The sequence below is a fragment of the Lingula anatina genome, chromosome 8, assembly GCF_051362555.1.
Source record: "Lingula anatina isolate TDL-2025a chromosome 8, LinAna3.0, whole genome shotgun sequence".
In the NCBI taxonomy this organism is placed as follows: Eukaryota; Metazoa; Brachiopoda; class Lingulata; order Lingulida; family Lingulidae; genus Lingula; species Lingula anatina.
This window is the reverse complement of record NC_141774.1, coordinates 20,296,393-20,319,922: the sequence shown is the minus strand read 5'-3', so window position 1 is coordinate 20,319,922 and position 23,530 is coordinate 20,296,393. Positions and strand designations below refer to the sequence as shown.

General features: G+C 36.1%; 2 protein-coding genes across 3 annotated transcripts in view; one reads left to right on the top strand and one right to left on the bottom strand.

Annotated features, from left to right (window-relative positions):
* Positions 1-234: 234 nt before the first annotated feature.
* LOC106175982 (protein disulfide-isomerase A6 homolog) lies at positions 235-7,186 on the bottom strand. The gene is made up of 12 exons (XM_013558182.3): positions 7,013-7,186; positions 5,933-6,074; positions 5,481-5,538; positions 5,097-5,223; positions 4,665-4,789; positions 4,062-4,280; positions 3,555-3,704; positions 3,080-3,237; positions 2,402-2,474; positions 2,034-2,119; positions 1,536-1,632; positions 235-869 (listed from the first exon to the last, which is right to left on the bottom strand). Exons 1-12 carry the CDS (start codon positions 7,026-7,028, stop codon positions 792-794), a joined length of 1,329 nt encoding a protein of 442 aa, XP_013413636.2. The 5' UTR covers positions 7,029-7,186; the 3' UTR covers positions 235-791.
* A 12-nt stretch (positions 7,187-7,198) lies between these two features.
* The window catches only part of LOC106175979 (uncharacterized), a 53,603-nt gene continuing 37,271 nt past the window's right edge, over positions 7,199-23,530 (top strand). Inside the window, exons 1-24 of one of the 2 annotated variants that reach the window (XM_086994715.1) lie at positions 7,199-7,372; positions 8,082-8,331; positions 8,685-8,907; positions 9,275-9,423; positions 10,499-10,719; positions 10,997-11,156; positions 11,565-11,684; positions 11,822-11,887; positions 12,511-12,564; positions 13,039-13,678; positions 14,086-14,212; positions 14,636-14,757; positions 15,162-15,286; positions 15,666-15,827; positions 16,292-16,477; positions 16,945-17,128; positions 17,469-17,691; positions 18,333-18,492; positions 18,703-18,819; positions 19,221-19,346; positions 19,924-20,145; positions 20,549-20,727; positions 21,087-21,240; positions 21,648-21,737. In XM_086994715.1, the coding sequence (XP_086850841.1) occupies positions 8,107-8,331; positions 8,685-8,907; positions 9,275-9,423; positions 10,499-10,719; positions 10,997-11,156; positions 11,565-11,684; positions 11,822-11,887; positions 12,511-12,564; positions 13,039-13,678; positions 14,086-14,212; positions 14,636-14,757; positions 15,162-15,286; positions 15,666-15,827; positions 16,292-16,477; positions 16,945-17,128; positions 17,469-17,691; positions 18,333-18,492; positions 18,703-18,819; positions 19,221-19,346; positions 19,924-20,145; positions 20,549-20,727; positions 21,087-21,240; positions 21,648-21,737 (4,035 nt within the window). In that variant the 5' untranslated portion in view covers positions 7,199-7,372; positions 8,082-8,106. Of the gene's footprint in view, positions 7,373-8,081; positions 8,332-8,684; positions 8,908-9,274; positions 9,424-10,498; positions 10,720-10,996; positions 11,157-11,561; positions 11,685-11,821; positions 11,888-12,510; positions 12,565-13,038; positions 13,679-14,085; positions 14,213-14,635; positions 14,758-15,161; positions 15,287-15,665; positions 15,828-16,291; positions 16,478-16,944; positions 17,129-17,468; positions 17,692-18,332; positions 18,493-18,702; positions 18,820-19,220; positions 19,347-19,923; positions 20,146-20,548; positions 20,728-21,086; positions 21,241-21,647; positions 21,738-23,530 lie in introns of both variants that reach the window. The other variant, XM_086994714.1, reaches the window with a different exon arrangement.

Here is a 23,530-nt window from a genome sequence, read left to right as displayed (position 1 = left end):
TGATCTATAACTTAAATTCTTAAAACACACACGTTTTAAAAGTAAATTGTTTTGGTCTTCAAATGGAAATGTGTGCAAAGAAATGTTTTCCATAATTGACTTTTTTTGTTGCCTTATTAAATAATGTTTCGGTCTATTGCCCAATAACGTAGTGTTTGCCAGACATAAAATGTACAAATCAACAAAAAAGTGACAGGAAGTTTTGAATTCCTCGCAGTACAATAAGAAAAGGTCTTCAAAAGAATAAATTTATTTTCACATATTTGATTTTCGTCCACTTACATTAATGTTTTTCAAATTCATCTCAATAAAATCGACGTCGTCTTTTTCTGCTCAGTATACTTTGTATACTTTTTCTATAATCCACTGAAAGGATTGACTGGAAAAATACTTCATATCTGGATATGAGTTTTTTTCCTACCATTTTTAAATTGGCAGTGAATCAGGAAATGTTCTTAAAATTCACCAAATTCATTTTATGACAATGAAAAATTAAAAAAAAAAATTCCACATAAGTCCCAGTTCTATGGCATACAATAAGTTCCTGGCAACAGTAACAACTAAATCTAACTAGTTAATATTTGACCTGTAAAAATGTCAACTTAGTTGGCAAAAATAGAGCTATGCCCGAAATAACTCCTAGGAGTGAAATATCTATGTCAAAATAGGGACGTCTTGTTTGGAATGAAATCCATCTCATGCACAACATGTTGTGCTTTTGTAGCCCTGCAGTGAATTTTGAAACAATATGTACAAGTCTCCACAGTGTTTACATACTTATATCTTAGATGTTATAATTCATCTTTCTTCACATCATCTAAAGGTTCCAATTCTACATCACTGAGATCAATTTCTTCTTCAACTTCAAGCTGAAAGAAAAAAAAAAAAACATCACATAGACAACAAAATATGAACCAGACAACACTCAACATTATATAATAATAATAATAATAATAATAATAAAGAATTAAAAAATAAAGTAATGTTATAAGCTTAAACTTTTCCTTTCAACTCTAAATAAAAGCTAACGCCTTGCAGATATTTCCATCACTCCGTGTCTTTCTTCAGAATGTGAAAAATTACAGCTTGTATGATCATCAGCAGACTACACATCAGAAATTGAGAATTATACAGGAGATGCTGGTTCTCTCTTCAATATTAACTTTTTTAATAGCAGGCTGGATGCCAAGTTTTATTTTATTTTTACTTTCAAAAGCACCTAAAATTCTTCCTACATTAGATAAAATCCATGCTTGACATAAATGCCATTTTCCTAAGATATACAACCAGTAATTGTGCAATCATCATTTTCATAATGCCTCATATTAAAGGCTACTTGGCCCTATTGTGCCAGAACATGTATAATGTGTTCGTTCATTCATTATCTCAATACCTAGCTGTAATGGCTACTAGGCCCTACTGTGCCAGGAATGTGTAAAATATAAAAGTTGAATCAATATAATTTTTTGTCACACATCTTCAGTGAAACCACTGTGCCTCACTATGCCCTCAACATGTATTGTTTAAGTACAAACCTTTCCATCCTTGCCGTCCCAAGGGTCGACCTTTTTAATAGGTGGCAGCTGGGCATTTTTAACTGGAGACGTGGAACCTCGACCAACTGAGAGCTCCCTATAGGGAAAAATAATAATAATAATATTGGAACAAATAAGGCAAAATCAGCTACAATACAATAATGGTTCATTGTAAAATTTTCTTCACTTTCATTAAGATCTTTCTGATAATGAGATGCAATGCCGTGATAGCTACTGAGTGGGAAGACATGCCCGTGATAAAAAAAAAAAAAAAAAAAAAACTGCTGAACTCTACTTTCTACCAAATAACCTCGATTACTTTCTTCTAAACTGAAAACTGTTCCAGCTCGGATCTAGCTTCTTTATGAAAAAACCTACCTTAAGAAGAAATTAATGCCAAACTTTACTAAAGGCTCCTCTCAGAATGGCATACTTTATTTTTCTGGCATTCATGGCAGCCATTTTGATCTAGCCCTCTTTCTATTTGAGAATACCTACCTTAAGAAAGAATTAATGCCATCTTTGCTAAAGGCTCCTCTCAGAATGGCATACTTCATTTTTCTGGCATTCATTGCAGCCATGGCCTGGAAGTACAATTTGTGTAATTTCAGACAACTGTTTACTTATAAATTTGTTTGTGAGCTCATTATTCATTTATTTATTTATTTAGTTGTTCACTTATCAATTTAATTGGCAATGTTCACTATTTTATTCACCTATCAATTTATTTATTTATTTAGTAACTTGTCTCATTGTTATATTCATTTATCTTTCGGTTCTGTATCATTTATAAATCAATCACTTATTTACAAGTCAATAACCTTATGCATAGATTGATAAATTAATATCTTGTTAAGGCTACTTACAGGGTAACCAAAGCCCCCAATCCCCAGGGAGTCTTCCAGCTCAGGCTGCTGCATGGCCTCAGCCCACACCCAGCTGTACAAGATACAGGAAATTACCATAAAAATTCAATCTTTTCAATTGGAGATAATTGTGAATTTTACATAAATTGTATTTTTAAGTCATAATTTTTTTTTTAATTGAAACATTCCTATTGAGTTATACCAACAAAATTAAAAAGCTGACTATTCTGTAAGTAGACAGTTCTATTCTATGCAATAAATGAACCACAGGTGCTATACAGAACTATATTTTAATGATTACAGAATTATGTATCTAAAATTTTGATTTTTTTTTTTTGCCCATTGTAAAGATCAAGTAATAACTATTTCTTTTATATAATAAATGAAAAGACAATTTAAATTTGAAAGATCAATTTCATAAACTGATGCTTTCAATGACATCTGCTTTTGAAGTTAGACAATACAATTTAAAATAAATCTCTTTTCTTAAGATACCCAAACCATAATTAATACCAATCTAATCAACCCCTTTCCCATAATTTTTTTAACTGGCAAAATTGACCCTATTCCTAACTGAAGCACTGCAATTTATAATTAAAATTATAAGGAAAATATCTGAACTGACAAACAGACAAACAAACTCCACAATTTTAAAGGTTCAGTGTCCTCAGTACATACCCCCATTGCTTTCCCTTATACTTGTCTCCAAGTTCTTTCATCACATCCAGATATTTGTTCCTACATACAGACTGACAGTCCAGGATATGTGGAAGAACAGCTATGATACACAGAGGGTGATCCTCACAGGCATCTTTAAGGCTTTTCTCTTCTGTGATCTGGAAAATAAATATCACAAATATAGATACTGTTGTGATGTCTAAAGGTCTAAGCTGTTGTTAATATGGTGATGTCTATATAACAGACATGAGACTGGGTTCTAGAAAAAAAAAATCTGAACATTTATATTGGGACCAAACACCTAACCAGACAGAACCATCAGAATTGAATTAAAAAATGCAGAATTCAGTGATTCCCTAGAAAATGCTCAAGTCTGACATATCCTGCAAACCTTCTGATATTTCCTTTGAAAAGTTCTTTTTTTTTTCTGAGGAAAATTTGAAACGGTGTGAAAATCTCAGCTGGGACGCCCTACCTGTACTATCTCAGGGGGTGGCAGGTTCTCCACTATCCTGTCTGAGGCCCAGCGGACAATGTCAGACGCCGTTCTCCCGCCATCATACTCGATGGTGTCGCCATCTTTTTTACCAGCAGGGAAGGCCTTGATTGTCGGGTAGCCACGGACCTAAATAAAGAGAAAATTTGATGTTTTATACTTTCAGATGATTGATCCATCATGTCTATGCTTCAAGAATACTTTAAATTTTTTTTGAGATGTAGGAATCTTTAACAAAACCAACCAAGTTAAAAAATCTTCAAGAGGAAATTGGATCTTTTCAAAAAAGCATACCCTACATCTGCTTTGAATTACATATTGTCTAAAAAATAATAAAGTTTTTCATGTAAGGAATTTTGAGAAAAAACGTAAGAAAATATATTTTAAAAAAATTTTATTCCATGTGTACGCCATTAAATTTCCCTGAGCAAAATACAAATTTTGGTGAATTCTTTATCCAAACTGAAGAACTTCTAAGAAAATTACCCCATATCTGTTAGCCATCACAGTATGCACAGTGGCGTCCAAGGCGCCTAGTTTCACTTTCCCTTTCAGCTCAGAGGCGGCTTGCTCCCAGTGTGGTGCCAGGTTCTTACAGTGTCCACACCAGGGGGCGAAAAACTCAACCAACCAGAAGTCTTCACTGTTCAAGACAAGCTCCTCAAAGTTGCTGTCTGTGAGTTCTATCACTGCCTTGCCACCTCCCTGGAGATAGAGAATTTAATGTCATGTGTCACAGTATATGATATTTTGAAAATGGCCCACTCCTGTAAAGGGGAGGGTCCAAGAAAATAAAATAATAAAAAAATGACCATATGGAATCATTTAACACAAGCTGAAAATAATTTTGTATGGTAAATGAAATGATGTTGCCCCTCCTCCTCACAAAAGTTCTGTACTTATTTATTCTACAGCTAATTTAGAGGGAACATCAATTCATGTTTTTAAACTAAATTAAATTAAATTAAAATTGAAACAGTACATATTATGCAAAATGATGTTCTGTCAATATAGCTATTCATTGTCAACAAATAAGAATAGGGTAGAACTTGTCATGTAGATATTTAATGTATTTTTATTTCACTCCACCTGACTTCCTCCTCCACTGCTCCGCCCACCCCCAGAGCTGCCGCCTCTTCCGCTAAGTCTGGCCTGCACCATCTGCTTAAGATGTGACATAGCAGAATCTACTATGGCATTGGCACTTCTTGCTCCTAGAAATATGGAATGGAATTAAGTATATATAACACGATGTGATGGGATCAGTGCATGGGCAGAGACGATGAGGGAGACTGAAGACTAAGCTTGAAGACAATATTAAAGAAATATGGTGGAGAAAGAGAGAAAAGCACAGGACAAGAGGAAGTGGAAGCGGACTGTGCAAGGGGCCACGACAGTACGAAATAAAACTTTTCATAACTGATGATGAACACTATGTCTCTACAAATTAATATATAATACATACAAAGCAATATTTTGTAACGTAAGTTAACTTTGTAACTTTAACAAGGTCAAACTCACCATTATAATCTTCAGCTTTGTTCTTATTGGCTCCAAATATTTTGATGGTAGGGAATCCCCTGATGCCGTAAGGTCCCCCCACAGACTGGTGCTGGTCCATATCCACTGCGCCTACATTGACCACACCCTGGAAATAAATTAGGTCATTAAAGTTCAAGGTCGATTCAAAGTTCAAGGTCAGTTCATAGTTCAAAGTCACCGATTTCATCTTTCATAATCACCAACATTAACTGCACACGAGTTCAATCAGTTCATGGAATATCAATTTTAATGTTCAAGGTCAATTATTTTTTTCTTTTAATTTTTTAACAACCCATATCTACATGTATGTACCACACCCTAGAATTGGGACTCATTTAGTTCACTACTATTTCTTATATTTACCTTTAAAGCTGTAGCTGCCTTCTTCCATTCTGGGGCCAAAGACTGGCAATGACCACACCTTTATATTAAAATATAAATAAATGTATTTATCATTTTATAATTTCCAAACTGAGAGTACAGGAGCATCCGGGACTGCATAATTTAGGACAACTAAGGATTATAAAACAAGTTTATTTTTATTTATTATTTTTTAAAAGCTGGAATTGACTTTATACCAGATGATAATCAGCATATCCAGATGAGAGATTAATTGTTTGATATCTTCAGGCATATAAATTTAAAATGTTTCATAAATTTCTGCATAAATTATGGTTATTTTATGCAAAATGCAAGCTGCCACTATACTATTATAACACCATCAGTTTCCTTTTGTTAATAATTACATTTCTAATATTTACCACTTCAGGTTTTACATGTCCAAACAACACACTTGAATGATACGCAATACTCACCAAGGAGCGTAAAACTCAACAAGCCACAACTGATCACTTTGTATCACTTTTTGATTGAAATTAGCTGCCGTTAATTCTATCACATCATCAGAGCTGCTGTACAAAGCACTGGTCACTGAGATCAGACCGCAGATTAACAGTCCTAGGAAAGTAGAAGATCTAGAAGATAATCCCTGACCATGAAAACAAGAGTTTATTGTGCTCTATATGTATGTTTTTCAATTAGTCAATTAGCTCATTTTTTTTTTTTTTTAGCTTTACTCTGAATCAAATTAACTTACTCAGCAATTAATTTTCATTTTCAATTATCAGTCCTAGGATAGTAGAAGATAATCTTTGATCACAGTAAAATAGTTTAATTTACTGTGCACTAAATGTATTGTCAATATGTCACAGGCCAAACAACAAAGCTACTACTACTAGCCAGTTTTGTAGAGCTTTAAGAAGGCTGAACCCTCTTCTACAAGATAATAAGCTTACAGAGAACTAAATAATTAAGTCAAATTAATAACTTTTTTATGCATTCAATGACAAATTCACCACTGACACCAGTAAATGCATTAGCACTGTTAAACTGTGTGCCTGCTTAACCTTTGACTTAACTTCAAAAAACTAGATTTAGGTTAAGAGAGATTTTACTTTCTATCAGCCTTGTGATGCACATGTTGTTTACAGTCAAAACATTAAGGCCAATTCCTTGCTTACATCTTAATGAATCTTACCAATATAGAAATATTATCATTATAACTTTGAGAAATAAAAACAAATAATCAGTTTTTTTTTTCTATGATCTTTTGTTTGAAATTATTATTATTTATCATTTTCAGTTTTGCCAGACCTAAGCGTCAACACATTAGGGCGTCATATTCGAAGACGACATAATAAACAACCTACAAGGACGACAAAGAGAGCATCTTTTAAAATAAGAACACGAAAAGGGGGTAATCACGCTTACTCTTCCTTCTTCACGGCTGCAACTTGATCAAACCTTTGGGATAAGGTTAGGGATTCCCCATTGCAAACGACTCCCTTGGTTTTTCCCTTCACGTAAAAAAATGATAAAATGTGCCTCAAACTCACCTGCTATCGCTTGCATCTTGTAGAGGCGCTACCCAATCAAGACGTCAACCTGATTCAACTTCTTTTTGTGCTGAGTTGTTTTAAGAGGGATTCCCTATATTTTAGAACACGTTAGTTTGTTCGTGGCCCGATTCTATTGGTCGAGCGCATGCTTCTACGTCACTTCCGCTGTAACGACAACAAACTACCAGAAGTAGGTACGTCAATGTACCACGTGATTAAACATGGTGTCTTGATTTTTACGTGAAACGGGAAGGTTTTGTTTTTACATAATTTCAAACACACTTGACCGCTTTCATTGATGCATATTGGAGTCGATGGTTCTGCAGCCAAAAAGGAGTTAGCATACGCAAATAATTGGTGAGTAAATTTGAGATATTTGGAGATTTATAGCAATAAACCTGGGCCGGGGTCGTCCATCCTTTCTCAGCGTGTTCGGCACGATGTTTGATCAGAAACTAAGAACTTCTTGTCTTCGTTTTCTTAGAAATAGGACAGATCCAAGTTACAAAAATTCTGATTGAGTGCATTTCAAAGGGTACATACCATGATCAAGACATTATTTCAACAAACTATCGATGCGATTTCAAAATGATATCATTTACTTTACGTTGACTTATTTCAAAAATATACACATCCACTGATTCAGCAGATGAAAAATGATATGTCACATATGAATATGGTCAGCATGATCCTGTGTTTTTATTACATGATGACTATCATGAGGTGCTTTGAAAAGAACGGTGCTTTATGAACTGAAATTTTCTTTCAGAGGTATTCTGTAAAGCTTTGCAGTCTGCAAGTCTGTATGGGGGGGGGGGGGAGGTCCGTTAGTTCGCAGTGGGCCAAGACATGCTGGTTTTCACTAGTTCTTGTCAGTTTTGCCAATCCTGCACAGTTTTTGTTGTATTATAAACTGTCCAACTTGCAATATTGGGTATCCAGTTCTTTAAAGTTCTTCCTCTTTCTTGTTTCCCAGGTACCCTGTACAGTATGATATATATTATATGAGCAAAGCTCAGTTCAGCTCAGTAATTATGTATTCTTGTATATGGTTACAATATTCCAGGCAATTCCAATCCTGTTGATATGAGATGAGTGATACTAAATGTGACCAGGATGTAGAGACAGAGGTTGATGTTCCAGCCCCTAGTGTCACAACGTCACCACTAGATGTCTCTAGTAGTCCTCCTGTTTCTGTAACATCATCGCTACTCACGACCGACATCACTGCTGCTGCTGTCAAGGATGATGTGGTGACCGATGTCTCTGGCCCCAGCAATATTCTAGTCAGTGCTCCGGCCTGGAATGTTGATGAGGTATAGTTGTATAAGGCATTGTGTAGTATGGTAAATACCATTGTTTTATATGATATAGTGGTTTTTATATGGTTTGTTTCAGAATATGATATGTAGTATAGTCTTGCATTGTGTGGTTTTGTATTGTATGGTGTTGTTATATATGGTATGCGGTATGATGTGGTATGTTATGATGTAATATTATTGTATGGTGGTGTAAAATGGGACTAATAAATCCCATCAGTCCCTTATTTTGGTGAAGTGAATATTTTAAACATAACAGTCTTTATTGGGTTTGCACTTTCCTTTTAATTTTTAATATATATTGTTTTCATATTGATTTATATAACTGTGTCATTAATCCATGTTTGTAGAAAAACCCATTCAATGACGTGAGTGAGGAACACATGAGCCAACTGGACTTAGTGCTGCAATCTGAAGAAGTCCAACATATTCTCCAACACCTCCCCCAAGAAACCGGTGCTACAGGGAACAGTGCAAATATGGCCGACAGCCTGGCCCAGAGCTCACAGGGAGAGGACAAGGAAAAGGTTGTAATTGATGTGGGATCTGCTGACATTGATGATAGTTTTAGTGGTAAGTCCTATACTGATTTTAATTTGTTGGATACTTCACTTTTGATAGCATCTTCTTCAGTAGCTTTGGGTAATACAGAACTCTCAACTGGTAGGTTGAGAGTTCAATGTATCAATCATAGTCTAAATAAAGTCATTGGCAGTTGTATGTTTAAATTACCTGGTTGTTAGACATTTTTAGGGATGGGGGGGGGGAGGGGATAACTGAGCCAATAATGTAAAAATAAAGTTGTGCAGTCATAGTTTTCCAGACATGAAATTCTTCTGCAATTTTTGAAATTCATTGCAGTGCTTTGAAGGTTTTGCCTTGTTGTTTACAACACGACCTTTTATTTTTAATACTATCTGATTTATTAATTTTATTGTAGGCATGTTTTCTGACACCAGCCTGGTGGTGGACACGGGAGATGAGAGCAAGGCAGAGGACGCCATGGACACCTCCACCGAGGAACCTCTGAAAGTGGAGGAGGCCCAGGATTTTGAGCTGGACGATGCAACTGCTGAACACATTTTGAAGGTATATTTTAGATGGCAAATTTTTATCTCACCTAATACAATGTACATTGTCTCTGTTAACTCAATGGACTGTTTCACACCCAACACAGTGGGCACTGTAACACCTAACACAGTGGACACTGTCACACCTAACACAATGGACACTGTCACACCTAACACAATGGACACTGTCACACCTAACACAATGGACACTGTCACACCTAACACAATGGACACTGTCACACCTAACACAATGGACACTGTCACACCTAACACAATGGACACTGTCACACCAAACACAGTGGACACTGTCACACCTAACACAGTGGACACTGTCACACCTAACACAGTGGACACTGTCACACTTAACACAATGGACACTGTCACACCTAACACAATGGACACTGTCACACCTAACACAGTGGACACTGTCACACCTAACACAATGGACACTGTCACACCTAACACAGTGGACACTGTCACACCTAACACAGTGGACACTGTCACACCTAACACAGTGGGCACTGTCACACCTAACACAGTGGACACTGTCACACCTAACACAGTGGACACTGTCACACTTAACACAGTGGACACTGTCACACCTAACACAATGGACACTGTCACACCTAACACAGTGGACACTGTCACACCTAACACAGTGGACACTGTCACACCTAACACAGTGGACACTGTCACACCTAACACAGTGGACACTGTCACACCTAACACAGTGGACACTGTCACACCTAACACAGTGGACACTGTCACACTTAACACAGTGGACACTGTCACACTTAACACAGTGGACACTGTCACACCTAACACAGTGGACACTGTCACACTTAACACAGTGGGCACTGTCACACTTAACACAATGAATTATGTCATAGGGAGCACACTTGGCCATGTAGTTCTAAGCACTTTATTATCTGTATTTACTTTGCAGATATTACCACCTTTGTTTTTCTGTAAATTATTGTAATCTATCTTATCAAGTCTAATAATCCAGTGAAAAGGGAATGATATGAATTATAGCACTAAAATTTTCTTTGTTGTATTATTTAGAAAAAAAAATCTTTGTTATTCTATATAAGGGTGGACTGAAGATGGGAGAACTGGCTGATTTTGCTGCAGCATTCACTGACCATGCCTACTCAACAAACTCACAGAAGTTACGGAGGTCCCCACGCTCAGCGCGGCGTGTGGAGGATGCAGAGAAGGGTGGTGAGGAAGAGAAGAAAAAAGAAGAGTGTACGGAAGACGTCAGCGAAAAGAAATTGAAAGTGACCAAAGTGGATCACAAGTCACCTATTAGGTCAGCATTAAAAAAAAACAGGAATTTTTCAGTTATTTTAAATAGATGCATATTATAAGGAAGTGTCAATTTCATTAAAGCTGTTTATGTTGATTCATAATTTTATTTGGTCCTGTGCACTGTTATTTTTTCACTTTAGCTTTTCTCTTAAATACTTTTCTCATAATTTTCCTGTACATGGCTGATTGACAGTTTTGTAAGTTGGTGAGGATATTTATCCATTCATATTTTTAAATGGGATTTTTTTTTTTTTTTTTTTTTGAAAAAATATGTTCAGGAGATCTACGAGGATCAGTGAGCATGTCCAAAGGGAACAAGCAGAGAAAATTCGCCAGGAGAACTTACGGAAGGAGCGCGAGGCTCTGGAAGCCATGAAGCGAGAACAGGAGAAGGCTAAACTGATAGAGGAAGAGGGTGAGAAACAGGAGGATCAACAGGTGAGGTCTTGACACAGTTGATACTTAGCTTAGTCAACCTGTCTAGTTTAGTATAGTTTAATTTGGTTTAGTTTAGGGCTTCCATATTATATTTGGTTTTACTTTTTATGTTGAATACTTGTTAGTACTGTATAGGATCATTATAATTATAATAGGGAAATTAAAATTATGACTAGTTAAAGAATTATTATTAAGTAATCACTGAATATTTACTGTAGATCTAAATTTTTATAATTATTATGCTGTGAGAATCAGATTGGCATTTGGCATTATTGTTTTGTCCCATCAACAGTAAGTTTGACTGCAAGGAACATGGTTTTCTTATCATGAGCAGTGGCTACACATGTGGAAATGAAACAAATTAATAGTCTGGGTGACAAATTCAGTACAATTTTGTTTTTGTAGCAGGAGCAGCAGGCATCAAACAAACCTGATGGCAGAGGCAGCAAGAAAACAAGGGGTCAGAAATTGGAGAAAGATTCAGAAGATGATGTGCCATTGAAACAATTAAAGGGAGGAAAAAAGAAGGTAAAGAGTTTAAGAAATGACACTAACATGAACTGTCAAAGGAAAAAGTAGTTTAAAAAATGTAAATTTGACGGTAAATTATCATTTTGTTCAAATGTATAAAGCAACTATGATCAGTGGTATTATTTTTATTTCAGGGATTCAGGAGCAGCTCAGAGGATGAAGATGTCCCACTGAAAGTAGTGCAAAGAAGACTGAAGAAGGTAGGTTGCCCTCTGCAAGATTTGGAAGAATAATAGATTCTTAAAATGATGATCCAAATTGCTGTCAAAGGTTATTTTTAGCTTTTCACTTTGTTCTATCTGATTTAGGGAGGGGTTCTGAAAAAGTACTCTTTGTAGAGTTGTGAAAATGATGATAAAAATGGATGGCCATTAAGGTTTTCTGGTAGTGAGGCTAGTTAGACAAATTTTTGTATATGGGTCATTCTGCAAAAATGTGACTTCTGTGTCTTGTTAACAACACACATTTTGTACATAATATTTTGTATGATTTTAACTTGCCCTATAATTTATGCCCTTTTTGCTATGTGCAAAAAAAATAAACAGTTTTTATAAAGCAATATTAAACAGGTAATATGGAAATGTTACATGGCGGGTCACTGATGTGACTCAGAGTCAGTTTCTTGTGGAATGACTCGTAGGTAGGTTTTAAGGTAGAAATAAACCACTTAGAAGAGTGATATATATATATATATATATATATATATATATATATATAGAGAGAGAGAGAGAGAGAGAGAGAGAGAGAGAGAGAGGGTATTTTGGGAAGAAAGCAAACATTTAAGATTGTCCCTTTCCTCACCTCACTAAATTTTATATTTTAGACATCGGAAAGTTCTGAAGATGATGTACCGTTGAAGCAAGTGCAAATAGAAAAGGTAAAAAAGAATCTGTTGTGTTTTACCACAGCACTGATCACTATTGTTACCTTTCAAATAAAACCATATTTATCTTTTTTTCTGTGGGACATTTTTTATTTAACGTAAATGTATATGTATATATATATATATATATTCAGTTGTCCTACCAGTATGTGCTGCAATATTGATCTCCAGGTCATGCTGGTATGTCAGAGCAATGATATGTTCTCTTTTAAATGATTTACAGTGTTACGTTTCTGGTGTTCTTTAAATCAGATTGTCAGACATATGAATGTATATGTCTGCGAAATGCTGGTGCAATAAATAAAATATGTGTATTTGTTGGATGGATGGAGAGAGCAAGACACAGAGCAAGAGAGAGAGCAAGAGAGAGAGAGAGAGAGAGGGTAGAAGGAAGAAGTATTGCAACAGTTATTTTATGCTTTTACTGTCATGTGAATAATTGACTGCCCACATTTGTTTTGTATCCAGGCTGAACAAGTAGAGGCAACAGCCACAAGCAAACAAACATCAATGAAGGTAGCAAAAATCAATTTTTCAAAAGCCAAGGCATTGTTCTCTAGTTTAACTGTGAAAAGTGGTGGTGGAGCGAAAGAAGAAGCTAAAGCCAAACCACCAGAAGATTCCTCTTCAGAGACAGGCGATGCAGGGACAAAGACTGACAATAAAGAAGCTAATGAGACTAAATCGGACAAAAAGGGAGTAAAAAAGAAATCTGGAAAAGCGAAAAAGTCCGATGCTAAGGTTGAAAAAGAGACAGAGACAACAGAAGTCGATACGAGTGAAACAGAATCTGTGACGAAGGTGGAAAAAGAAAAGAATGTGCCTGTGGAAAGAAAGAGTATCATTCAAACTCGAAAACAATTGGCTGAAACAGAGAAGGAAAAAGAGTTAGATTCCAAAACACCTACAGAGAAGACCCCTAGTGCAGATTTGAAAAAGCCAGTAAAGAAACACCCTGCTGTGAAGAAATTACAAGAGGAGGAAGTAAAGATGGAGGGAGGAGAGGAGGGAGGAATGCTGTCAGAAAGTGACTACGACAGTGCCAAAGAAAGGGAAGATAAAAAGCACGAGACCAAGGAATTTAAGAAGAACTTGGAGTTAAAAGATGGTAAGAATGGCTGAGATTTAAGATTTGCTTTGGCCAAATGACGTATTATTCCAAGTAACTTTTTGACTGATGTCAACAACATACACGATGTTTAACCTGCTGTTTCTACATTCTTCAGCCAAAAAGCCTGAATAGATTTTTTTTGATTTCCTAAAACTTGGCATTTATCAAATGTGTCATCTTTCTTGAAAGTGAAACAAGCATTTTTATGCAATAAAATTAATTTAGTTGCAGTTATGCAATTTGCCCTTTTGCTTGTAAATAAGGAAAAATTCTTTAATGCAAAAAAAAAAAAAAAAAATGGGAATGTTAAATTTCACCTAGACTGCAAGGAACATATACTATTTGTTCCAACAATTTTAATTTTGAAATCAACAATAAAAATAGAAAACTTTCAATATTACCAGATTTGTTTGACGATGAGGAATCTGAGGGCGGCATGAGTTACGAAGACGATGAAAATGACTCGGATTGGGGTTCTGAAGATGACCCTGAAAGGCTCTGGTGCATCTGTCAAAAACAACACGATAACAGGTGAGAGCAGCTGCATTCACACCCTCACCAAGTTAAACTGTTAAAGAATAAGTGGTGCATTCATGAAAATTTGAATGACTTCATGAATGAATAAAATCGATGGATAAGTTATTTGTGTTCTCAGTTGCTTTGTATATTTTGTGCAAATTACCTTAGTAATTAAGATAAGAAATGAACATTTGTAGAAGACATTGACTCCAAAGTATTTTAGACTAGTTTTCATATGAGATAAAAAAAATACATAATTAATCTTTTGCAGTTAGATGAACTTGCTCTCTAGCATTCTTTTGTTTACTCGGGAGCAAGCTCATCAGTCAATAAAAGAAGTCAACATCATAGTCATCTAGCTAAAAATTTAAAAAGCCTACTAGTAGGGCAGTATAAGTCTAGTAATATATGAATATTAAAATAATGCTGTTCCAGGTTTATGATCTGCTGTGATCGCTGTGAAGACTGGTTTCATGGCAGCTGTGTTGGTATCACCAAGGCCAGAGGCAAGGTGATGGAAGAGAATGAGGAGGAATGGATCTGCCCAGTTTGTAAAGGTGTGTACAGACCAATACAATGTGTGATGTCACAGCTAAACCAATGAGTTATGTTGGGGTGATTGGGTCTCTTTCTCTCTCTCTCTCTCTCTCTCTCTCTCAGTTTAAGTAAATTATCAGATCCTGTAACTTTAACTGCAGTGTTCTAATTTAGTGTGTTTATATAACAGTAGTATAATTTTTTGGCATAATCTTTTGTATTGTTTATATCTGAAGTCTGATAAATTTTAGAAAATGCATTGCCACAGCTGATTTTATGAGGTGTTTTGATTTATCCCCCTTCTCTCTCCATCTCTTGTTCTGGGTGCAAAAAGCTTTCTTCCCACTGAATACTTGTGCATCTCCAAATCTCACCTTTGTTCTTACTATAACTTTTTTGCTTTTTATTCTGTTCTTCACAACAGATAAGGAAAAGAAAGAAGCAAAAGAAAACAAGAAGTCTGACAGGGAAACCAGTCCTGACAAAAAGAAGAGAGATGCAGAGGATAAAAAGAAAAGTACAAAAGAGTCAGACTCTGAGTCTGAAAAGGTGAGAGATAACTGACATTTTCAATCTCAACTTCATGAGATTCCAAAGCTGGTATACATTTCTATTATCTCACCACAATGTCTCTGTAGTAGGCTTTTCATCCTCTCAATGTGTAATGATGAAAAAAAGAAATTGTTTTTAAGGAAGTAAAGCCCATTTTCTGCCTGTGAGGTAAAATGTTTTCTGTGCATGATAAAAAGTAACTTAAAGTTATTTAAAAAAAAAAAAAAAATTATCCCATTTTCTGCCTTGGTGAGTAATGTCTAATAATCATCAAACTATAAAAGTATTGTCAACACCTGTATTTGTCCTGAATACTTACCTCTCTCTTATGAACCTGTTGCTGGCAGAAATGTCAATGTGGTTTGGGTTATTTTAGGCTAAATCTTCTGCATCTAAGAGTGCTAGCAGGGAGTCGTCTGTCTCCAGAGATACATCTGGAGAGGGAAAACCCAAGTTACTAGGGGAGATAAGAAAGAAGGAGAAAAGACCAGATCAAGATGATGGAAAAAAGAAGAGGAAAAGGTTCAAAGTGTTTAAGGTATAGAAATGAAAGTCTTCTGGATTTTTTTCTGGATATTTGGGAAGTGATATTAATATGTGTGTTGTATTTCTGCCCCATGGGCCCTAATGTAGACCTGTGAATTGTCTGTGCCTGTATTTTCAAGATTATATCAAAAGTCCACTTTTATCTCTTAAAGCAGAGCCTAGAAATAACATTTGATTGCAGTATGATTTACAAATTGATATAATACTGGGGGTGTTCCACAACTCCCTTTTGATTTTATTGAAACCCTTGCGAACACAGACAACAACCCTATCCATTCTTACACTCTGCTAATACATGCAAGGTAAAGGTAATTATTTTAAGGAAGTGTGTAAACACAAGTATCAGCAATTTAGATCCTTCTGATACATGTTAATTAAGATTTCACACAAAATACACATTACTATTGCTGTTACTCCCTCTCCTCTGATAAATACATTACCAATCTCCACTTCCAGAAGAGCCCCACCAAGGACAAAGACAAGCCCCCCAGACAGCACTGTATTAGTACAGGGTGTGAGGAGTGGGCTAGAGAGGGTTCTGTCTACTGTAAGCCAGGGTGTATTGTCAAACATGCCAAGGAGTCCCTGCAGCTGCTGGAGAAGGAGAAGGCTAAGATGGCTGGGTTTAAGTCGAAGGCAGAGGTAAGATCTTTTGTTTTTTTTTTTTTTTAAGAGGCTTCGGTGTTCAAAGATATTGTGACACAGCATATGAGAGAAGGGGGGAGGGGGCAAAATTTGCCAAATATCTTGTAATTCAAGTCTGAGTCAGAGAAGTAATTTTGGCTTTACAAAGACTAAAATAATGTTCAAGGTAACAAATGGTGTACTTTAATGGATTGAAATACTTTCAAGGAACACCAAGGTTAACATGAATTTAGCACAGGGTATAAGAGGAAGGCAAAACAGACCCAAGAAAAAAGTTTGTTTTATTTTGTCATGTAAAAATTCAAGGATTGTAACAGGATCATTTTTCAACACTTAAAAACTGGGTGATTGCAATTCAAGAATTAAGAAAAAATTGAGTGACAGATGAGAACTTAGAGCATTTATTTATTTATTTATTTATTTATTTATTTATTTATTTATTTATTTATTTATGTCATTCACAGAAGGGTAAACAGGCAGATAAAGTTGTCGTCTTGGAGAGGCACTCAGGTCGTCTTGTTACAGGACCAACAGCGCCAACTACAGAAAACCTGGAGAAATGGCTGCAGAGACATCCCACATTTGAAGTGCTGCGTCCTGGACAACAGGCTGGACACATGCACTCTGTGAATAGGTTCTACAGCCAGAGTAAGTGGAAATGATGGAATGCTTGATGGTGGCTAGGATGGTGGAAGATTTAAAAAATATATTTGTCTTAATGAAAAAAAAAAAAAAGAACAAACATACAGTGATGAACAAAAAAGTCACAATTCTTGTGGTTATCCTGTGAAGATTTTTAGTTTTTTTTTTTTTAATTGCCGTATTGATTTTTAAAATATGAATTTATAAATTATTTGATATTGTTTTTATACATTACTGTTTGATACATTTCAAGATTATTTTCCAAATTGTGTTAATAGTAGTACACATACCTTTTACTTCTAAAAGAAAAAAAAAACAACAATTTAACCTGTTTTTATTTACGCAGAAAAAGAACGCGACAAGGAGAGAGAAAAGCGTGAACAAGAACGAAAGGACAGAGAAAAGGAGAGGAATCAGAAGGAGCGACAGCGTGAAAGGAAAGAATCTCACAAAGATTCCGCACAGCCCAAGCAGGAGCCAACGTCCACTACGTCCACCACGGCCGCGGCTGACCCCATGCCAATAAGAATGAATGTCAGAAAAGCCCTCAAGGATACACTGAGCAAGAGGTTGGTATAGGCATATTTGTAACCAGATCAATACATATTAAAATTTAGGGTGCATTCTCAGACCTTGATAAAAAAGATAGTTACTGAAAGGGATAAAGTAAACAGGAACAATAAGAATGAAAGGATACTCTGAGCAAGAGGTTGGTATGGATGGACATGATTCTTGTATCCAGACCAACGCAGATGAAAAACTAGAGTGCATTTCTGGATCTCAGAAAATAGAAAGATAATTACTAAAAGGGACAAAGTAATCAGAAACAATAATTCTTCAAAAGACTGTAATTTAACTAAATTAGTTGAGAAAATATATTTAAATCACTTTATTTTATATGAAGTATATATGTACTCTCAGGTGCTTGATACATTTGTTTAGTGTACATGAACAAACAAGGGGGGTGGGGGTGGTGAGGAGGGGGTTTGTTTTCACTATCAGGACATTACAGCATAGGTTGTGTCAGGTGTCACATGACACCTGTGTCAGGTAAGCCCTCAGGTACAACATATGATCAGCCAATGCCATCATGAAAATAATGCAACATCATCATAGTCATACTAAACCCACTCATTAGCTCTACCTGGGCTACTAAAAATTGTTTATTCAGTTTCCATGCAATGTTCCTCAGTTGTTATCCATGTTCCAGGGCCCATGACTCAGATGACATGGTGATGACCAATCACGAGATCAAGAAGTTGACCCTCACCATAGAAACGGAGTTGTTTAGATTGTATGGGGATGTCAGTAGTAAATACAAGGCCAAGTTCAGGAGCCTCCTTTTCAACATCAAGGACCCAAAGAATGAGGTAATAAAGATCTTGATTATTGGGTACTAATAACTATTTCTTAAACTAAATCTCATTTGACAGAGGAATTTAATGCTTTGTCATTTATTTTGAAAAAAAATTCTATTTTTTAAGGTAACTGTTATGGAAATATCATGGAGTAATCTTAAACTGTTTAATATCAGAAACATAATGATTGCATTCTACAAAATGTATTATTATTCTTTCCAGGGATTTTTCCGGAAGATTTTAACCAATCACATTAAGCCTTACAAACTTGTTAGGATGTCTCCTGAAGAAATGGCCAGTAAAGAGTTAGCAACATGGAGAGAAAGAGAAAATAAACACGTAAGAAAATTGATTATCAAATTTATTGAGTTATATCATCTTTATTTTCAGTTTGAAAAACGTAATAAGTTTTGTTCCATAAATTTGCATTATTTATGATACATGTGCATTTTTGACATGAACAATGATGACCTGAAAATATTTTTGAAAATTTTTATTCGCTGTGTATTTTAAAATCGCCTAATAATTTACGGATTTTGAAAAATGCCTCAGTCTTTTACAAAAGTATTATATTATAAGTTAATTTTCATTTCTTGCATTCATAGATCTTGTATTTTTTGAAGCCAAAATACTTTAACAAAAATTATGCCTAAGATTCTAGAAGTGATTGGGATGTAAGAGTTAATAGTCAAAACTCTTTTCTTGAATAATAGTCAAAACTCTTTTCTTGAATCCCTCAGATTCTAGAGATGATAGAGTTGTCAGAAAAGGAGGCAGCCAGCAGTGGCAGCCATGTTGTCAAGAAAACTCACAAGGGGGAGGAGATCATCGATGAGGGCGAGGACTTGACTATACTTGCCGATGAGGTAGGATGCCTTGTATTATTTTACTCTCTTTCCTCTGTTTTGTCGGTAAAACACGTAGAAGAGGACTGAATATCAAGATGTTATAGTGAAATATTTTAGTGATAAACAGAGTTTTTTGTTTGTAAATTGCAAGGAATAAAATTGATAGATAAGTACAGATTGACAGGGTTACAGTAAGTACAGATTGACAGGGTTACAGTAAGTACAGATTGACAGGGTTACAGTAAGTACAGATTGACAGGGTTACAGTAAGTACAGATTGACAGGGTTACAGTAAGTACAGATTGACAGGGTTACAGTAAGTACAGATTGACAGGGTTACAGTAAGTACAGATTGACAGGGTTACAGTAAGTACAGATTGACAGGGTTACAGACCAGCTGTAACTACAATTGAAGTTTTGATGATTAACATGACAACAGACTGAACTTCTTATGTTCTTGATGTTCTGTTTCACCTCAAGAAGCCAGTCTCTCTCTCTCTCTCTCTCTCTCTCTCTCTCTCTCTCTCTCAAATCTTTGATTAAATATTAAATCGTCTCATGTCTTAAACACATATTACATACTTCTGTTCCCCAGGTCAAGCCAGAGAAGCACACACCCTCCTGGCCTGCCTCTGATCTCCTGGGATCTCTGATCACAGACACCACTGACAAACACAAGACCCATCTGTTTGACTTGAACTGCAAGATCTGTACTGGAAAGATCAAACCCCCCAGTGAAGAGACTCCGCCCCCTGCCAAGAAGCCCAAGATTGCCAAAATGGTACGGATTGAAGGAGTGAAGGAAAAAGAGGAAAAGGTCAGTATTTAAAGGATGGGGTGATTGTATTATATGTAAATATATTTTCAATAATATAAATAGTAATAAATATAAATATATTATATGTAAAAATGTAAATCATGGGTATTTGAGGTAAGTCTGAATTTGCTCAATTTTGCAAACATAGTTTTTGGCATATTTTTTTCCTAATCCAGAAATTAAGTTATGGAACAAATTTTTTAAAATTAAAACTATCAGGTGGAGTTTTGCACAGTAATTTTTTGCTAATGATAAGAAAAAAGTTTCAGTGAAGAAGCAACACTTTGAATTTTTATTTTCAAGTTGAAAAACAAAATTAAAAGGCTTAGCATCTATGAGGAGTACTAATATTGAGTTTAAATTAAAAAAATGATAAATACAAATAATAATGTTTTATTTACAGGTGGAAAAAGAGGACCAGCCTTACTTACCAAGAAGTGAGGTAGCCATGGCATCCACTGACGTTACTACAGAAGTCTTAGAGCCTCCTCCTGTTCCTAAACCAGAGGAGAAGCCACCTGTGTCTGTGGCGAAGGAAGAAGTGAAGTCTCCCCCAGCTGATTCTAGTTCAAGCTCGATACAGTACGTATTTTGGTGATGACAAGGGTGAGAGTGAATGCTTGAATGAAGGATTACATGAATGAAATAGTGCATGCGAGAGCATATGTGTGTTGTGTGATTTGATGGTGATGCATTTGCCAGTGAGTGTGTAAGTGATGAAATTAATGAATGAGCATGTTTATCTCTCTCTCTCTCTCTCTCTCTCTCTCTCTCTCTCTCTCTCTCTCTCTCTCTCTCTCTCTCTCTCTCTCTCTCTCTCTGCCTCTTTGTGTGTGTGTGTTTGTGTGTGTGTGTGTGAGAGATAGAGATAGCTTGTGTGGGAGGGTGTGTAGATTTTCCCATTAAAATCACATATGTATAACATTACCATTGTGTTTCAGATCCCCAGACTCGGCGTTACAGGCAGGCCTGGACAAGCCAGCCAGCAGACAGAAAGAGAACTCTGTCTGGAAGGGGTTTGTCTTCCATCCTGATCTACCCAAGTTCTTCACTGTGGCGTACAAAGTGTCTGGCCCTACTGACTTTCTCAATAATGTAAGTGTTCATTTATTGATACATTTGTTCATCAATATATGCATTCATTCTTTCATTCATTTATCAATAAATTAATTTGATTTTTTTTTTCATTTATTTGTTTGCATAAGATATCTGAAAGTCATGTTTCTTTGTAGGATATGAAGATAGAAAAGATCACTTTGTTAATCTGGCGTTTTAATCTTTTAAATAAATGTGATTGCATTCAGGCAGAGCCCACATGAAGTTCGATCAATACCCTGATGTAAAATAATCTTTGTATTTCCCAGGATCTCCCAGACACCATCCATGTGATGGGCAGAATTGTCCCAGAGTAATATAATCTTTGTATTTCTCAGGATCTCCCAGACACCATCCATGTGGTGGGCAGAATTGTCCCAGAGTAATATAATCTTTGTATTTCCTAGGATCTCCCAGACACCATCCATGTGGTGGGCAGAATTGTCCCAGAGCAGATCTTTGACTACCTGGACAAGCTGAGGAACTCCTCATCACGGGTAGGCTGTTTGTTTGTTTGTTTGTTTATCTTCATCAAGGAAGTTTGTTTTTGCCTTTAATGGTTTGTAAGTTCACAGCATAACTCAGAAAATATTCAACAAATACTGACAAAACTCTTGAAAAGGGCAGAAATTGGCTAACTCAGAATCAGTTACATTTCGTTGGTGATCCATGAATTGATAATAAAATTAATAATAATAATATCAATTTGCTGCCTTGGTGGAGATCCGCTGTCTCAGAGTGCTTTTGTAGTTGAATCATTCCCACATTTGTTTTTTCATTTAATTTTTCACTCGTACCTTTTCCCTCCATTAGTATGTACATTTTTTTCATGCATTCAGAATATATTTATTCATATGTATATTTATTATTTGCTTTCCAGGAATTGAATTATAATTACTTGAATGTTTCCAGTATATTTTTGGTTAAATAATTTCCGTCAGCAGATTTTTGACCCTTGCAACTATTGTGCGCATGTATATGCACATGCACACACGGATTATACTAATACTAAGAAAGTTCTACCTAACTTCAGTATAAACACATCTTAACACCTGTCACTATGATTACTGTCTCCTCTTCATGCTCTTTGCCAGCTGATCCCCAAAACAGGTCAGTGATGTCTTGGCCACTATTTTACTTGCTGTCATTGCATAAACCAAGAAGAGTCGACCTATCTTCAATGTAAACATGACTTAGTTTCATTCCCCTTCTCACCACTGTCTGTCTTCGTGCACTCTGCCAACTGATTGTCTGATTCTTCCATGTGAGGTCAGCTCGTATCAGTCCGGGGCTTGGGCTATGATCCCAGGCACTGTCATCGACTTGGGTCGTCTTCTCAGAAATCTATCTGCTCATCTGGTGATTAACAGGTGTCAGGCCAACTTGGGTGAAATCTGGCATAAGGGACTGATAAAGAAAGTCAGACAAAAGCATTCTGCCCTTTTTTTTTTGGAAGCATTTCTCCAGCATAAATTTAGACTGCAGCCATTCAATTGCCAATTTTAAATATGTTAAGAGTTTTGACTTTTTGTGTTATGTCAGCTAAGGATTTTAATTTTTTAAGTGTGGCCAGATGTCAGTTCAATTTGTGTGGAATTGAGCATAAAGTGACTGATAAAGAAGGCAGACTGAGTCTTAAAGATTCTACTTTCTCTCACCAAGATGAATGATTTAGTGTATATTATATGATTGATTGGTGTATGAAATGTTATGGCAATAGGAGTCATTTCAGTATGTCTGGTACTGGCTTGATGTGTCTGGTACAGTGGAGACGACATCTTTAGTTTCACAGAACCCTGGAAAATCATCTCGTCTCACCTCTGTCAGCTAGTGCACCTTTGCCATTTCTTTTCACACCCTGAAATTTACATATCATTAGAACCTCATCTCTCTACTGTCAGCATGCCTGTAATATTTCCAGTAACGCCCTGAATTTCGAGGGGTATTTGAAACTCTCTATTATCAGCATGCTTTTGCCATTTCCAGTAATGCCCAGAGTTTCACAGGACAAGGGAATTTCATCTCGCCTCATCTCTGTCAGTGCGCCTTTGCTATTTCCAGTAATACCCTGAATTTGAAAGGTTATTTGAAACTCCTTTCTACTATCTATGATGTTTTCAGTAGCACCCTGAGTATTCAGAGGTTTCTGAAAACTCTCCTCTTTACTCTCAGCATATAACTGGAAATGGCAGACTGAAGGTACAGAGGGCCAGTGATACTCAGGGTGGGCAGAGGCAAATGAGACCTGCACATCATTTACAATATGGACAGAAGCTGACATATTTAACTG

Excerpts from the sequence above, each read along its gene's own strand:
- LOC106175982 (XM_013558182.3), bottom strand. Across the intron at positions 5,539-5,932 it reads GTTGAGTTTTACGCTCCTTG|GTGTGGTCATTGCCAGTCTT; the intron begins GTGAGTATTGCG and ends TTTAATATAAAG. Across the intron at positions 2,120-2,401 it reads TTGGGGGCTTTGGTTACCCT|GCCATGGCTGCAATGAATGC; the intron begins GTAAGTAGCCTT and ends TTGTACTTCCAG.